This window comes from Dermacentor andersoni, chromosome 10 (genome assembly GCF_023375885.2).
Source record: "Dermacentor andersoni chromosome 10, qqDerAnde1_hic_scaffold, whole genome shotgun sequence".
NCBI classification, from domain to species: Eukaryota; Metazoa; Arthropoda; class Arachnida; order Ixodida; family Ixodidae; genus Dermacentor; species Dermacentor andersoni.
Window position 1 is genome coordinate 68,358,564 of NC_092823.1, and position 18,813 is coordinate 68,377,376.

The window sequence follows — 18,813 nt, forward strand, 5'->3', positions numbered from 1 at the left end:
CCACTGTGCTTGGCCGTCTTGTCAATGCTATAGGTATACGGCAAGTTAGCGCTTGCCAAAATTAGCACCGTTACAAAATTTCTGAAACCTCGTTCTGCTCAGGACGCTAATTCTTTTTTTACCTTTCTTATTATTTTCAACGATTCATGAAACATCTTGCAAAAATAGCACGGTCCCTAACCTGCCTTCTTCAGAAAGGTGTGACTTTTTCCTGGGTTCCTGAACAAGCGTCCCCCTCCTCACAACTCATTGGACTATTGACACCACCACCAGCGTTCACTCACTTTGACGAATCTGCGGCCACGAAAATCCGTACCGACGCCAGTTTCCACGGAATTAGCGCAGCTATAGTCCAACGACAGCATGGTGGGAACTGCATTATCGCTTATGCGAGCCGCCTTTTTTCCTTTCTGAGCGAAACTATTAGGTCACAGAAAGAGAGAGTGTCTCGTTGTTGTTTGGGCCATCGCCAAATTTCGCCGTTACTTCACGGCTGACCGCTCACCATCATTACTGACCACCATGTTCTCTGCTGGCTGTCTTCCCTCAAAGATCCCACTAGTCGCCTTAGTCGTTGGGCATCGCGACTTTAAGGGTACTCTTATAGCGTTGTTTACAAGTCTGGCCGCTTGCACTAGGATGCAGACCACCTCTCTAGCTACCCCGCGGATCCCCCGGACACTGCCCTGAGCGACTGGAGCTCTTGTGTTCTTTCCATCTCTCAACTCTTCAAGCTCGCTGCGGAACAACGCCTAGGCGCGTCTCTATGCAATATCTTCGAAAATTTTTACTCCCACGCTCCTGATATTTCCATCGGCTTTTTTGCACTCCCAAATGACATGTTATATCATCGCAGTTTACGGTCTGACGGTCCTGACCTGTTGCTTGTCATCTCGTCTCAGCTCCGTCCCACTGTCCTGGCGCAAGTACACGAACGGTCAACGGCGGCGCACCTCGTCGTGTCCCGCACATTCGACCCTACAAGCCGCTGTTCCTATTGGCCTGGGATGTCCCGCTCAGTGCACCGGGACGTGGGCTAGTGCGATCTTTATCAGTGCCGGAAAAGTCCACATTTCTGGCTGCAGGCCATCTTTAACCTCTGGACCAACAGTACGAGCGATTTCACGGCGTCGGCCTTGATTTACTTGGTTCATTTCCCTTATCCGACTCTGGAAGCAAGTGGGTCACCGTTGCCACAGATGATGCGACGTTGTTTGCCATTGCGCATGCACTGCCCACTAGCTGCGCTACCAACGTTGCAGACTTCTTGCTGCCTAACGTCATACTCCAGCACGGGGCTCCTCGTCAGCTTCTAACTGGCCAAGGCAGACAGTTAATGTCGAGGGTAATTCTGGACATTCTGAAATCCTGCTCGACCCAACCTAAGTACCCTACGGCCTACCACCTCGAGCCGAATGGCTTGACAGAACGTCTGAACCGAGCACAAACCGACATGTTGGCCATGTATGTGTCTGACTACCACCAGGATTGGGACGCTGCCTAGCCATTTGTGACATTCGCGTACAACACTTCCAGGCATGAGACCGCTGGTTGTTCCCCGCTTTTTCTTTTATACGGTTACAACCTTACATTACTCATGGACACCCTGGTTCCCTCTTTTGTGTGTCCACTCACTGACTACGCTTGAGATGCTATTGCCCTTGCCGACCATGCACGTCAAAGTGCTCGCACTCGATTTTCTTGCAATTCGATCGCAACTCGACCGAGTGCGAGTTGTTCACACTCGATCTTTGTTGTTACTGTCCCACTTTTAGCCTCCTTATACATAATGTAAATAAACCCCCTTTTCTATAATCACTCCGTAACAATATTAACAAACAACTTTGAGCTGCATAAGTTAAGATCACATTTAATGATCACACAAGTACGACGTGATCATCGGTGGCGACTTCAACATAGATATGTTATGTACAACCGTGAACAGCGTGAATTTTGATGTGTTACTTAGATGTTACTGTGTCACAAATATGATAACCACAGCAACCCGCATAACCCCTACTTCCCAAACTTGTATCGATCTATTTTTAACAAATATTAATTCTCCACTCATTCACTCAGGAGTTGCATGCTGTGATATAAGCGATCATATGGGCATATATTTATTTTGCCAGAAGGAGGTCTTGAAACGCTACCTTGGTGTAAAAGCTATGTATCAATGTGTAACGGAAGGTTCCCTAGAAAGCTTTCGCACGGACCTTCTAGGTGTAGACTTTTCTGACATATATAGCGAAGCTAGGGCGGACAGCGCTTATGACTTATTCCTCGACGCCTTCACTCATGTCTATAACAAGCATTTCGTTCCAAAATTAAAGAGGCTACCTAAAACAATAAGAAAACCGCGGATATCACGTGAACTCTACACGCGTATTAAAGAAAAGCACAAATTATATCAACTATTTATTGATACAAAAGATACTCTTGTTCTTGAGCGCTTTAAGAAATGCAGAAATAAATTAAATTCTGACATACGACAGGCAAAGCTCAGATATTACGAAAACTACTTTGCAGCTGCATTAAATCGTCCTGATAAGATCTGGCGTAAAATCCGGTCACTCGACTCTGGCATCCCGCAGGTTACAACTCCAGATAAAATTACAAGCGATGGCATAGAATACTCAGGTAATTCTCTTGCTGAAAAATTTAACAACTTTTTTACGGCCGCACGGAAGTCCTCAGCAGACGCAACTCACGTAACTATTGATAGATGTCCCTCGTCTTTGTTTCTAGAACCTGTCTCTACAAGTGAAATTTTGTCTACGTTCAGAGGCCTAAAGAACAGTACATCGTGTGATGCGGAAAATATACAGATACGTCCAGTTAAGCACGTCATTGATATCATTGCTGCGCCATTGGAGCACATATACAACTTATGCTTATAGAAACGGCCACTTTTCCCCCGAGATTGCAGATTGCTAGAGTAGCAGTCATATATAAAAAAGGTAGCAAAAATGACTTTGGGAACTATAGACCAATCAGTATTCTGCCCGTCTTCTCAAAAGTGTTCGAGAAGCTCATTCTTAAGCGAGTTGAAAGTTTTTTAAATAAACACAGTATACTTTCTGACAACCAGTATGGCTTCAGAAAAAACCGATCGACGGAACTTGCTCTTTTACACCTGAAGGAATATATCCTAAGGAACTTTGAACATAGGAACCTCGTCTTGGGAATTTTCTTAGATTACAGCAAAGCCTTTGATTGCATAAATCATAGCATCTTGTTTCAGAAGCTTGAATGTTATGGAATTAGAGACGCAGCATTACTCTTAATTAAATCTTACCTATCGCACAGAAGACAGTATGTCCAGATAAACGAATATAAGTCAACTTTACGAACAGTTTCGTGCGGGGTACCCCAAGGGAGTATCTGAGGACCATTGCTTTTTAACCTGTACATTAATGATATCGTCAGTGTGGATACTAATGTTCGTTTCATAATCTACGCCGATGATACTAGTTTGTTTTTATCTGACGATAGCAGTAGTAAGCTAAGGACAAATGCAAATGTGCTCCTGGAAAAAATACATGCAGGGTCCGATAAAAATCTTTTGTCTGTTAATACTGCAAAGTCAAAGGCAGTACTTTTTCGTCCCAAAAATAAAAAATGCGGTAATTTCGGTTAGTTATTTTATAACAGAGACCAGATTGAGTTAGTAAGGTCATTCAAATCCCTTGGCGTAACATTCACCGAAAACATGCTGTGGGACGACCACATAGACGATGTAGCATTAAAGGCATCTAGAGCCATAGGATTTATAACGCGTTCCAAAAATTATCTCCCACAAAAGGTAAAGCTCTCTCTATATCATGCACTATTTCGCTCACATCTAAACTACTGCTCATTAGTATGGGGTACTGCTACACAAACCGGTCTGAAAAAACTAAGAACTCTCGAAAAACGGGCCCTCAGATTAGTTCATAACCTGCCAAATAGACACTCAACAAAAAACTTATTTTTCAAGAACAAGATCATTAACGTTTTCAGCCTCTATGCCTATAGACTACTACGCACCTACAAACTAGAACAAAGAAGTTGCGTAAGTAATATATCTGACTTAGCCCCGATTGAATTATTTCATTGCACATATCCACGCCGGCATAAACCACACTGGGTATTACCAAAAGTAAGAACAAACTATGGGCGCCAAATGGTAGCATTTCAACTTCCATTCTTACTTAACAAATTAATTGATGAAAATATAGACTTGGGAAGTATTAGCTGCTCTAACCTTCGCAACTACTTTCTCATGAACGCGTCCCTTTGATTGTCCAACATTTAGACATCTGTGAACGTTTTTGTGTCTAATTGTGTTATAAGCGCATTTTTGGTTGCTGTTCTTTGGCTGTTTCGTAAGCGTTTTTGCTCTCAGTTGCTGTACTTGTATTTCTTTGGAATCGGTTTATATTTTTTTTCACACACACAGGTGATTGTGTATTTTGCATACTTGTTTTTATACTAATGCTTTCTTTGACTTTGTATTTGCTGTCGTGACAGAGGTGCCGTCGCATGCCACTGCTCACCTGCTGTACGGGGGGTGGGAACTTAGTCAAGCGTCAATCGCTTTTATTCCCATCCCCTCCATCAATGTAATGGTGATGGAAATAAATCATTATTTATTATTATTATTATTATTAAAATTGAGTTTGGTCACGGAGATTTGCCCCCTATGGGACCAGAATGATCTTGTATGGCACTTGAGCACTCAGTGGACTGGCGCAGCTGATAACACCTCCTCTTTCGCGCTCGGCTGGTTTTCTTCTTCTACACTTGTCCTCTTCCTCTCCCCAACCCATTGCACACCTCAATCGCATGTGTAGTGTATACACATGCCAAGCCACACATTTTTTGGTTATGTACATCACAACTTTCTCTGCCCGTGGTATACCTCATTAAAATGAAATAATTTCAATTTCTTTGATTTCGTTATAACTTTTCCTGGTTATTTAAGTAAGACCGTGTTGTTTCATCGTTACTTGATTTAGCAAGGGTTGACATACGCTCATACCACACGCCGCACCGCATGTCTTCCGCACGCGTGCTGTCTTACGAAAAAACTCCGATATCGAACACAGATGTAAAAATTTTCGTCTGCACTGCTTGTGCGGATCCATTGTAAAGTTAAATTTGTGCAGCTGCTTGCGACACGCGAAAATTTTCGCACGGGCGCACGCGTACGGTGGACATGCGGTGCCGCGTGCGGCTTGAGCGGTAAGTAGGCCCTAAGCTACGAGAGATGTCATAAAGGCAGCCGTCTGTTTTAAAGGTATTCCAATATTCGCTAATGCATCTGTGCACCGCACAACAGCCTCTGTAGCTCTACTGAAGGACTAAAACTGTGTCTTCACTGACAATGCTTGCAAGCTCTCACGCAGCATATTGGCCAGTACTGGGAAGATTCTGCGGGAGGTCGCAGCGCAATAAACATTTGATATTTACTGAAAACTCTCCAAATGAAGAAGTGGTGTTTTCAAAAATTTCTCGTTTTGTATGCTATATATGTTGCTAGGCGTCTTAATTTTAAGTTGCATATTTAAAGAAATGCTGTGTTAACAAATTAACGGTCGGCATGTGAAAAATGAAAACGACCTCTGATTTCGTAAAACGGTAGCAGATCACAAAATTGGGCCTTGACTAGAAAAACAGCTTCCATTCACAAAGACTGTTCACTGATAGGGCTTTCGGTGTGTCTTTAAATGTAGCGACAAATGGAGACGCATATATTTCCCGTTCGCAGAAATTAGGGGTGACGGGCACTTAGCGGGAGCAAAGTCAACAGCCATCAACGTCACCAATGCTCCAAAAGGGAGGAGCTATCGTGGACGTTATTATACTGACTAAATTTAGCGACATCGTCGCGAAATTACCGACACTGATTTTGACACGTACACGCAGCGCCTTTATCGGAGGGAGCACACGAGCGCGTGGCCTGCGATCCACAGCGGGTGCCTATGGTGGCGCCGCTAGGCTTTGAGTTCTCTTCACTGCTCTTTAACAGTGGCTTGACGTTAGTATTTCTCCCGGCCGCCGACAGGTGTCTGTAGTAGCTTTGGAGAATTTCCTGGCAGCCTAGCAGCAGACGCGAAACTCAAACCAGGCGTCCGTGCGTTGTCCTTCATTAGGACGCTGTGAGTTGATACCGAGGCGCAATAGTTCACTGCAGCCAAATATATATATATATGTTTATATATATATATATATATATATATATATATATATATATATATAGAGAGAGAGAGAGAGAGAGAGAGAGAGAGAGAGAGCAAGTGGCTAACCTTCATTCGTGCTGCAGAGACTGGGAAGCCTACGTCACCAGCTGTGATCTCTCCGCTAGGCGGCGTTGCAAGGTAACCGCTCACTTCAGTCATTCCGTAGCAGCTTCGCAGCTCGGAAGGTGACCACGCCGACAAGATCGCCAACTTTGTTCTTTCCGTGATAGGTGTTCCCAGGCTGGTGAATTTCTTCACTAGCGGAAAAGACTGCCCAGCTATCTTAGCTTCATGAACAATTTCAAGAAGTTTCGTTGGCGTTCCGTGCACGACGGTCACCTGCAAGAAAACGTTTTTCATCGCCTTTTGCTGGAGCACCGCGAACAACTAACATTTTTCTTTAACTTAAAAATAAGCGAAGTAGTGCAGCGTTAACTTCCTACAGATTTTTAGGAGACCAACGCTTAAGGGAAGGGTGGTGTAAAGAAGATCACTCCTTTGCTTGTGTTTCGTATAAATGGTGCTCTTCCAAAAATGTGAATTCTGCTCCACTAACCATCCCGAGTGCCTAGTTCACTGTACTCACACCCTTTACGCCAACAGCTTGGGTGGCAACATAGATTACGACGCCGTTTGCAGCACGCACAAAAAAATTGGTTTTGTGCTTTCTACGCATCCCAGTGAGACAGTGTTGCCAAATGGAGGAAGCTCCTTAATCAGACGTGAACTGCGAAAGCTCTTGCAATGCTTCTTCTATTTGTTTGCTATAGTTTGTCGCACTGTACCTATAGTCCGTGTGAATGGATAAAACAAGCTCACAGCATATTTTACTGTATCTTTTGTTTTACTATACCATTTTCTGCACGCTTTTCAGTGTATGTTGCCTATATTTCTTTTGCTACGTGGCAAGACGTAGTTCGTTAAAATTTCTATCGTGCCTTCTTGGGCACGTTCGTTACTCTATGTAGAGCTCGTATTTAGCTATTCTTTGATAAACATTCGTATAGAAACGAGGAAATCGCAAACGAATGAAGAAATAGCAAAGCAAAAGATAACGGCCTTAAATTACCTAGAAAACTTAACAGTCCATTTTCAATGCTTGGATGCATGATGGACAACTTCGTGCAGCTTTAGTTTTCGTGGACAGGATTGCTACAATATAGAAATCATGAGCAACTACACGAGACGGAAATATCTAGGACTGTTTTGCTTTTGGGAAAAGGGCCAGGTGCAACGTCAGAGACAGGCATAATTCGACACGCCTGACGACATGCCATATGATTCTACAAAGTCGCATGATCACTATGACAAGCAAGTAAGCAACTAAAGCGGATGCGCCCAGCAGAGTTTCCATCTCTATTTCAACCGTCTGGTGTACAATTATATCGGGGAGAAGGAACGCAACAGCTTGCTATGGGATACCCGCCGCTGTTATGAGGGCACAGTTTCAGGGTTCTGGCTGGTCGGTGATCCCAGTGGCAAATTTTGCCGGCGTTTGCACGACAAGCGGCCACCGCCAAAAGAAAAAAAGAAAACTCCAGGGCCTAAAGAGAGACACAGTATTACCTTTCTTAGCGAATAATTATCCAGACTATTAAAAGAAAGCCGTGCTTACCATGAGACGGGGCTTGGTGAGCCTGGAAAAAGGAAACCTCAGAGCAAAAGAAGGATGGCCTCGCCGCCTTAACGTTTTCGAACGAGCTAGATGTGGTGCCATAAATTTTGAAGTGATCTTTATTGATCTAATGTAATAGCGGTCCGTCAGAGATTGCTTATATTCTAATTTGAAGGAGCTAGACATTGAATTTAGAGAGCTTCAAGAACCTTCACATAGGCAGAACTACCCAAGCGCTCGAGGAATACGGTGAAATTCATGACGTCACGGTGACGTTGGTGCGATGGCTTTCAAAATAAAACGTTGCTATTCATTTTTGATCGCAAATAGCACTGTCTTCCTAATTCACCTATTCTGAGTGTGCAGAATAGCTTAATTTGTGTGTGTGTGTCTGTCTGTCTGTCTGTCTGTCTGTCTGTCTGTCTGTCTGTCTGTCTGTCTGTCTGTCTGTCTGTCTGTCTGTCTGTCTGTCTGTCTGTCTGTCTGTCTGTCTGTCTTGTTATATTGGCACAGTGTCCCAAGTTGTCTACCTGTTTGGCCTACTAGGTATATGTTCCTGCATGCGATGCCGTCGTGTTCGTTACCTTATCTTCATTCCAGCTTCGGGATCTAGCTCTCATCATTCCGTCGTCGTTGTCACTTTTTTGACCCCGAACCTGTGGCCCAGGTTGTCCATTAGCTTCTGCCACTAGGTATGGGCTCATAGTCGTGATGCCGTCATGGTCGTCGCATCGCCGTCATCCTACTTTTGCTATCCGACACTCGTCATGCTGTCGTCGTCACGTTACCGTTTTATTATTGTCATCACTTCAATAACATAATCCCATATTCCTCACACCATTTTCTTCGTACGCCTTCGTCGTGCCATCTCCGCGAATGTTTCTTTGTTGTAGTATTGCAGTCATACTGCCGTCGTTCAATCGTGATTATGTTACCCTTGTCATACCATTATCGTCAGGCAGTGTAATGATGTCCCCATCGTCAGGCCACCATCGTACAGCCATTGTGGTTGTGCCACCATCGTCACTCCAGCTTCGACATGCCGCCTTCGTCACGCTATCGTCATAATATAAGTTTAATGATACGCTGCTCATTCATTCGTCGTTCTACCATTGTCCTTATGCCAATGTCATGCCATCTTCTCTGCATTGTTGTAATATAACCGTCGCCATGCATTCGTTGTCAAACCGCAGTCTGAGTGCGTCGCACTCGTTGAATCGTCTTCACTGTAACTTCGACATATAACTTTTGTAAGGCCACTCTCTTCATACTGTTGTTTTCGTACCATCGTCATCACGATGTCGTTTCACCAGCTTCATCACTTCCATATTTCCATCACGTTACCGTCATGCCGCTATCGTCATACCGCCTTCATGAATCAATTGCCGCCATTCTTTGTTCGTCATTCAATTGTAGTCATGGCGTGATCATTCAGTCGTGATTATACATCTGCTGCCATGACAACGTCGTCATTGCGTCGTCACCACACAGACGGCATCATGTATTCGTCGTCATACCGTCGTCCTCATAGGCTCGTGGTCATGTTGTCGTCGTTATATTATCGTTATAATTTTTTAACCGACATGTTATTGTCGTCATGACGTAGTCGTTATGCGCCCTTGTCATTCCAGCCATAATATGTCATCTTCGTCATTGAATCTTCACTTCCTCCGCGTCACACAGCCGTCGCCACGCCTCCATGCTCGCGTGCCATAGTGGCAATTGAGTGCCGTAGTAAATTGGGGACGGTCACCGAGTATTAGACATATAGCCGAAGCAACGAATGTCTCAGAATTACCACTACAAATGGTAAATAAACATCACCTGAAGAATATCGTCTGTCGCTACATTGCTCAAATGTAATTCGCATTGCCGTGGGCGGTCATAACGAGATGAGTTCTATAGTGTTTTTTTTTTCAAATAATCCACGTATTCTCGCCAAATTTACGAAAATAGTAATGAAGGAATGCTTCAACAGTCTAAAATGGTTTGATGCTACTCCCTTAGAGTCATTTAAACCTGCAACTGACGTTCGTGTGCGGAAAGTAGGGACGCATCTGGGACAATTTGTTTTGATCAGCGTCCCTTTTTTTAGTAGACTCCAGAGCAGCAATAAAATACAATAAATTGAGTGCTGAATTTGCGATCAGATGAAGAAATTTACGTTTTTCTAAGAAATACTTTAAGATTAGTTTGAGCAGAAAACTACTTGAGATGTTTACTTGTGGCACGTTTCACTTGACCATTGCTGCTTGCTTGAAGATATGTCGGAGGTTCACCCCCGTATTTGGAATAGCCTCCTAGCTTGCCGTCCATCTTTACTTAAATGACGCCTGTAGTGAACGCGCTGAAGAAAGGCAATGAATGCCTTGGAAACGTTCACGGCAGGCGCCATTTACATCAAGTCGTGCATGGGCTTCAGTTAAGATGCTTTACTGAATACGCGCGGTAACCACAACGACAGAGAATGTTTTGACGTAAATAAAGCTCAAGAAGCAGACTTTCTCGTCGAACACTGAAGCTATGAGCAGCAGGGATATACTGCGGTCTGTAAACGCTTCTATGCGCAAGTCGTGTGCCACATTTGTGCGCAAACACTTTGTATCTCCTAATGGATTCTTGAAATTTATTCAGACATTAGCGTGCGTACAGTAGTGAGGGAGTTTTATGTATAAGAGGCTCACGGCGACAGCTGGATGTAGAGGAAGATGGTGAACACACCGCCTGTCTCTTCCTGAACGTTTTCAGAGGAACAGTTTTGTTTTAGAAAATTTATGCCACTGACAGAAAGACATGTTGCCTTTAACACGATATCTCACTGTCTGAGGCATGCCTTTCTATGCAATACTTATCTAAATTCTCACCTCTATGTCTATCTGTCGCATTCCTTACGTGAAACATACCTGCATAACACCCAGTACCTTGTTTTGTGAATTGAGGAACCTACTTTACGCACTCAGTTTATTATTGAACCTAATAATGCGCTGAATTGTTGCTCAAGAAGCTTTCAGGCAATGTTGAAATGATATCTCAATTTAGCGCAAGCTATCTGAAAAAGAGCCATAGATACGGACTACCTCACCTTGTGATCTCGGAATGCTGCGAAGACGTCAGGCACTGGATTGTATTTGTCGAGTAGCACAATTGTTCCTCCGATTGAGATGACGAAGAAGGCATAAGTAAAACAAACGTAAAAGGAAATGTTGCCTCCTCCGATGCACACATCTTCCGATGCCGCAAGTTCAAATTTTCTGCAAGTATCGGACTTCGACATTAGTCGGTTGGCCTATAAATCGACTTGACAGTACAATCTTAATTGCTGCTCAAAGCTTACCCTTCAACATATGCATATGATAGGGCGCTGCATTTAACATAAGGCGGCGAAGTTTTTGACATGAGGTTGATACGTAAGCGTACATAGTCTATTAGTTGTATCAGTCTGGTTGAAGCAGAGAACTGCCCACAGCAATCGGTAGAAAGATAGGGAAAGATTGAAAGTTCTCAGTAAAAAAAAACACGGTTTTGTAATTTAACTGAGATATCAGTCTTTCCATTCTCTCCAGCGTTCTGGAACATCTTCTATAGCTACACTCAATCTATCTCAAGAAGCCAACAAACACTGACACCAAGGACAACATAAGGGACGTGCGATATTGGCAAACAAGTGCCGTAGTAAATTAGGATGGTAGCCAAGTATTAGAGATTTATCCGAAGCATGCAATGGCTCATTATGATATGGCTAATAAAAATCGGGCCCCTCGGTTAACCCCATTTCTTCTCGTTTGTTACATAACGAGGGTCTCGAATCCGGCTACATTGATGCCTTCAGGTAGCATGTGTCATAGAGTTTCGTACAATAATTACTAGAGAGAACTCTAGCGCTAGTGTCTATGGGAGCTGCTATGAAAGCGATTGTACCAGCATGGGAATTATGGGAAGCACATGGATTTGCCTAAACTTCGTCCTTTCGGCCTCAAAAGGCTTTGTAAACTCATTTTCAACAATGTGTTGCGCAATAAACAATTAAATAAACATCATTAAAATTGTCCGAAGGCAGGATTCGAATACAGGAACTCTAGCACAGAAGCATGATAATGAAACCATCAAGCCACGGACGCATGTATCGACAAGCGAATGAAACGCCCTTATGAATTTATCGTGGACATGCAAATGCCTTGAAACGCTTGGCGCGTTTCGATTTGGACACCTGGACAAACTCAAACGTTGCAATTAATAACAATTGTGTGTGTTCGCGGTGACTTCTGCACTTCGAAGCGTATAGATTGTGCTGAAATTGACGACAACAAGATTTATATAGCGTAATATACAAAGCCACATGAACGTCTGAATCCACAAGCACGAAGCACGAAGATCAGACAAATCCATGTACTTCCCATAACTCCCATGGTGGTACAACGAATGCAGCGCCAGAGTTCCATCTAGTAATTATTGTATGAAACGCTAAGGCATGTCTGGGTTTATTGACCTGTTGTATTCACCCAAAAAGATCACGTTCTCGTGACGCCTGCGGCAGAAAGGATGTTCCACATCTGCCGCCAAGGTGTGTGAGTGGTGGCGCTGGCTAACACTCCCAAGCATAGTTCTAGTAGTAACACATAAATACCCAAGAAAATGGATGGAGAAACGGTGCCGCGGTTGCTCAATTAGTAGAGCATCGCACGCGAAATGCGAAGGTTGTGGGATCGTTCCCCACCTGCGGCAAGTTGTTTTTCATCCACTTTCATTTCCAAAAATTTATCGTTTCTTTATTTAATTTATTAAGCACAAGTAACTTCCCCTATGTAGTCCTTGGTGTCAGTTTGTTGGCTTCTTGTGATAGGACTAATAAAAATCAGGCTCCTTGGTTAACCCCCTTTCTTCTCGTTTATACTCAATCTATGTCACACTTTATCGAAGCATCAGTAAAAGGTGTAATTGTATTAAGAACTTCTTATTCAGCCAGCGACAGATTTAACCATATATACAGGTTATTTTCAGCCGAATTATAGAATCCTCACTGCCGCAAACAGACGTTTTGATAAATATTCCACTTATATTATCATAATATTCTGCTTCCTCATCTTAAATGCCGTGTTTTGTTGTTAGAGTTTTCTAAGAGGTGCTGTAGAATAAAGTTTTTTTTAGTAGCAAGTTCCGGTAGAGGCTGCTTTTTCTTACCTTTTAACAGCCATTTCCCCTCAAGAGTTTTGTTAGTGAAGGCCTCCACTTCTCATGAAAGGCATTTAACTTCCAGGGTCAGCATACATTTATTTTAGGACAAGATCACCATGTATGAGACAGTCCCGTTTGCATTAGTTGTTGGTATCCGTACGAAAGAGCAACAGTTTTTCACGAAATGTGGATCGTTCATAACAATACAAAGGAATATCACATGGAGTAAGGCTCGTAGTTCTATGATCAGTACGCATAACAGGAAACGTACGCTTGCTAGCAAAACATTACACAGGCACTTAAGTTGTCTTACGTGCATTGAATACGAAAGCAGTATGGCTCTGCAGCGCGATACTCTTCCCTTGGCCGAATTCGGCAAAGTCAATTCTGAGGGTGGGCCAAGTCAATTTCGGGAGTTGGCGAGGTAGGATTTGAACACGAGTGAACTCAATTTGCGAATTGGGCGAAGTCAATTCAGTGTGGCCTACTGAAATATCGGGCGTCGGCCTAGTCAATTTTGTGAGCGACTCAGGCCAATGTTTAACGGGGGACAACAACATTCTCGAATTCGGGAAAGCCAATTTCTTTTTAGTGAGGGACATTGCATCTGTGCGACGCCGTGGCTTTTCACCCGTGGCATTTCGCAGTGCGAACCGCAGCAGCTCCCGCGCCGGGAACGCAACGTAATCACTTGATCACGTGGGTTTTTGAACCTTTGGTCACCGTGCGCTCGCCTGATTTTCCGCTCCATAGGACATATAATGATTTCGCACTAAAACACGAGTGATGGCGCATGCCTAAAGACACAGTTAAGAAGAGCGCGACCACTCGAGATCGCGACGTGAGCGTGATGAAGAGCGACGGCCGCGGCTAACGCGCATGCTCGTTCAAAGGCGAACGTTCCGTGCTGCCGCTCCTTTTACGATTTCAATGTGTCGTGCATGAGAAACTCGGTAGATGACAAGACCTACAACAACAGGCGGGTGGCACGAATGCGCGTGTCAAGACTCCAGCCTTGTCAGCTAGCGCCCTCGCATCACACGACCTCCAACTCTCAGCGCGCGGTTGCGCGTGCGTAGCTGAACCTTCCGCAGCACTGCGGCGCCGATGGGATGAACGCCATCGTCGAACGTCGAACGCCGAGTGTCCGTGGAACTTTTGTCGCATTAAAATGTGCGCTTTACTAGAGTTTGTTTAAAATTATGCTTCTCGTACATTGCTCATTCTTCACAGTGAATTAACCATTATTGTTGTGCCATGAGCGGGAGAGGCATGAAATGCAAGTACGCTCTGTTTCGCCGTAGCGCAAATTTATAATGCTCTTGCAAATATTAATTACTGTTCTTTGATTTCATCCAAAATGCAGGCTGAGAACATGGTTTGGTAAACGCTGTAGTTTCTGGTGTTACGCGACGTTATTTAACTGATAGAGTCGACGTTTTTAAAGCGAGTGCAATGCAATTGACCCTCCTTGTTTCGCAACAATGAATCATTGAACATTACAGTGTAGAATAGCACAGGTATCGTGAAATTATTCCTCAAATGTTTCGGACAATTCACGAAGGTTCTGGCTAACACTTCGCAAACGGGCTGACTGGTTCATGAAATTAGCGGACAAAGGTGCGTAGAACATTAGCTCATAGTGTTAATGCAGTGCGCAGCTCCATTATTTTGAAAGTGGTACTTTCATTGAAGTTTTAATTATGAACATCCTATAGCCATTTCAAAATGAAGTTCCGGCTTCGGCACTCAGTTTGTTAAACAAAACCACCAAATTTGGATTCACATCTAACTTTTCGGACTCATCAAGACAGCCTGGACTTCAGAACATGCACCTTCCTTGTGTCACGCGATTGCTCATGTTGAATAAATTTTATTGGCTGCAAAAAAGTGGCAATTGGTATATCCAAGAAAAAGAAATGAAGCTGAACTCACTCTCGGCAGGAAACTTGTGACAGGAACGTTTCCTCCGTGATTTCAATAATTTTTGAAACGCCAGTTGTTCCTGTAGTATGGCAAACAAACTTGGCCCCAGTGTGATGACCCAGAGATTCCCCGTACTTCGCAATTTCATCACTCGTAACATTTGTGACGTTGATGTATCCAGGTATGTCCGTGAAGGAGAACACTGACTGAAAAAGAGTTACAAAAAAGCGATACTAGTATTACATTTATGGTTGACAGTTTTATTTATGAAAGCTTGTTAAAAAGTAACGGTGCCACCAATGATCACTAAATAAGGTAGAAACCTGCCTACTCTATTATCCGTTTGAGCGCCTTATCGGGATAACGCTAGAGTGAGCGCTATATACCACTGACAAATGGTGACGCTGAATTTTCGTGCTTGACAGTTATGAACATTGCATTTTTTGCCACATAATTCTTTCCCAGTCGTGCTGCGTCATGACTGGCGTTGTGACTGATATGTTATGGTAAATGTAAAGCTCTGGGTTAACCTGATCTGTATAATAATAAAGTTGTTATTATAGTCGCCCAGAACAAACATAATAAAGCATGTAAACACATCGGCAGCACTTAAGCCCGAGCGATAGCTTCCTAGGTGTCCGCGCACGTGCTCTGATGCCGCACAAAGACATTGTTATATGGTTCACATAGAAGTAATCGTATGTGAAGGAGCCACTCCTACACTTCTCATATGCGGCGCGATTGTCATTGTAATGCAAGACAAGTGCTCTCCTTCCGAACAAAAACGCAGCTACACTGTACATCGAAAATGTGACACACGTACCTTGAACTTTATAGCCGATGATATGCGGTTGACGAGATCAACATAAGATTTTCCTGTGAGCAAGTGAGTTGCGTCCGTTCTTTTCGCGTGGTCAAGAAGCTCTTCTGCAGAGGGTAAGACATAGTTAATACAAGGCTCATATCGACCATATAAGTGAGATGAAGTTATCGATCTACGAATGTATATGTATGCATGTGGACGACTTTTGCTAGTATATATGTACCAGAAAAACGCAGTATGAACTCCTTGTTGGCCTTTTCGCGAGCACCCTTTTTCAACAAATGTGAACAAAAGTACGCTTATGCCCATAGCAGAAAAAAGAAAATACGGGGGAAACCTTCCAAGAACGGTGGCGTTTTCTGCAAGGAGGTGGGCCAGAAATGATGGCCTTGAAGTATTGGCCACACGTAGGCGCTCCTTCAGGTTGTCAGTATTTGCTTATCGCAGTGACAACTACAAAACACCGCATGATATGCGAATTAAATTTGGGAGTCATGTTTTCAGAAACCGTATAATACTTGTCATGTGAAATTGTTTCAACTGCTCATGAAAATTTAAGCCAGCAAGGTCTCGTACTGCGAGATATTTCATAATGGTGCTTTTCTAACAACAGGGGTGCTATGCAGGATGCGCCGAGTGTCTCGTTCACCCGAGTTTTACCCGAGTTTGCTCGACGGCAGTCAGTGAACGGAGATAGCGCGGGACGCGCAACGGCTGCAGGCAATGAAATACGTAGACAAAAAGCCGCGTATGACAACATGAGCGCACCCTGCGCGGGACGCTGCTTTCACGTTTCAAGCGCAGACGGCTGCACAACGAAACGCGCCAGCGCCGCGTATTGTTATCAACGGATTATCGCAACTTAGCAATACCGTGACTGTCCCGCTGTCTGTCTGCACACTTGCCGTGAGCCGCTTGCCACGCCTTTCGCGGGCGCGTCAAGGGCGTGCCTCCTCTTTCGGGGACTATCTTTCTATCCTCCATCGAATGCGAACAGGGTACATACGGCGCATTCTTGCACTTACGCTTTCGCTCAAACGAATACGTTAAAATATAACAAATAAAATAACGAACATTTTTATTTCTTTAAGTGTCTGTTTTTCGTTTTGAATGCTAGAAATTTCTGATGACAAACGGAGATCGAGCAAATTATTAAATTTTGCACTTCTTGCCGCGAGTGGCGACAGTGAGGCGAAAGCTTAGAAGCGGATACATTGAAGCGGGTCGCGCGCCCGAGGCAGTTCATACGGTGAGAAGTCACCTAGGGGCGCTACAGTACTATTCTCAATAATGTCAGTGATCACCACTCTTTCTTTATTAGGGGAATAGAAACGCAGCGCCGCGGTACGGCTCTTCATCGCAGGCGCTTTAAGGCCCCTGCTTTAACAACTAAAAATGATAACACAAGTCATAAATACGAGAACAACGGCTGTCGCTGCAAAATGACTGTCCGTAGTGCCCGTAGTGACGCAGTTCATTGAAAATGTACCAGTACATCTTTGTGCGCGAAGCCTCGGCGATGCATTGCGAAGAAGTGCGTGCTTCCCAGCGACACAATTCATCGCTTGACATCGCTTGCCCAGTGAAAGTGCCTCTGAGCGCATGTACGCAGTATTTGAGTGTTTTGTGCGCACCAAGGTGCTTGCGGATTACTTATGCTGGAGCCAGCAGCGATCGCAGAAGGGTACCGTAACGACACCGCAGCAATTGCATTTTGGCAGGTGAGGGCTCTTGTGTGCGGTTATGAAATGAGACTTCGAACTGAGGAAGGTGTTGGAACTGTTGAGTGCGCAGTGCTTGTGATGAAGAAATGGCATTGCACTGGGTCTAGAAGAGCGAGCGATTCTCGGACGCTGATCGTGTTTACGACGTTGTGGCTCCGATACATCACCGATGACAGAGCAGCCATCTCAAACGACTGCTGCGACACGCACTCCTCAGCATCGTCGTCACCCTCGGTGCATCGACGCCTTGCAAGCAGCTACAGTGACGTGCCGATAATTATTTACTGTGCGCTACGTCGCCACAATGCAGGCAATGAAACCGTGCTGTGCATAAGATATATGCATAAGCCAGCGACAGTCAACGACAGTCAACGCTTTGTTTTTGATAGTAGTGCGCAGTACATCACCGATGACAGTGCGTTGTGCGTGTTTTATGTCGGTGGTGAATATTGTTGATGCCTGTCAGCTCGGCACCGCGTCGCTGTTGCCGAAAGATGAGTTGGGCGTGGCCCAACCGTGGTGGGTGCGCGCACAAGAGTTACATGCCTCGCGCGGGGCGTGACCTATGGCTTTGATTGACAGGCGAACTCGTGCTAAACTCGTGCATCGCGAAACCCCTTCCGAGTTCAACTCGGGAACATGGCGGCGGCAGCAGCAGCCTGTGTTATTTCATCCAGCGGCAGAAGCGTCAGTATGACCGTCTGGACCCGTTCACGTACATGACCGCCGTGGAGTTTCAGCGTCATTTTCGCCTGTCGAAGACATCAGTGCGCTGGCTGTGTGACGAGGTAGGCGAAGACTCTCGTATATGGAGACAGCGTGGCGGGCTTCATTCGCTCACCGTCGAAGAGCAAGTCCTCTGCGCCCTCAGTTTCTACGGGACTGGGAGTTTTCAGGCAAGCGTCGGCGCCGAGCGTTACATTGGACGTCATCAGACTACTGTGAGCCTCTGTGTCAGAGATGTCTGATGCGCTTATTGATGCGGCAGTGCGGAAGCGGTGGCTGGCTTTCCCGAAGACTGCGGCTGAGCGGCCATTTATAAAAGAACGCTACTTACATCGCGGAAACATTACGAACGTAGTCGGGTATGTCGACGGAACGTACGTAGGAATTAAGGCGCCTTCAATGTCAGCGTTACTGTGATTAGCATTGAAGCAATGTCTAGACGCACCATATTGCCAAATTTGTCACTTCTGTGTAGCCGACTTAAATTTTGCGTTACCGACATCACACATGCGACAGCCTATGATAATGACTTTTTCGCTGGTTGCTGAATTTTTACAGATTGTTCTACTTATCTATCAGGGTGCCTTCCAAATGGCTCACTTT

At 44.6% G+C, this 18,813-nt stretch overlaps 1 protein-coding gene across 1 annotated transcript in view; it reads right to left on the reverse strand.

Annotated features, from left to right (window-relative positions):
* The window catches only part of LOC126543476 (uncharacterized), a 61,510-nt gene that overhangs the window by 15,644 nt on the left and 27,053 nt on the right, over positions 1–18,813 (reverse strand). Inside the window, exons 4-7 of the mRNA XM_055062441.1 lie at positions 15,761–15,864; positions 14,947–15,143; positions 10,922–11,090; positions 6,291–6,563 (exon numbers count right to left, since the gene is read on the reverse strand). Coding sequence (XP_054918416.1) covers positions 6,291–6,563; positions 10,922–11,090; positions 14,947–15,143; positions 15,761–15,864 — 743 coding nt within the window. The remainder of the gene's footprint in view (positions 1–6,290; positions 6,564–10,921; positions 11,091–14,946; positions 15,144–15,760; positions 15,865–18,813) is intronic.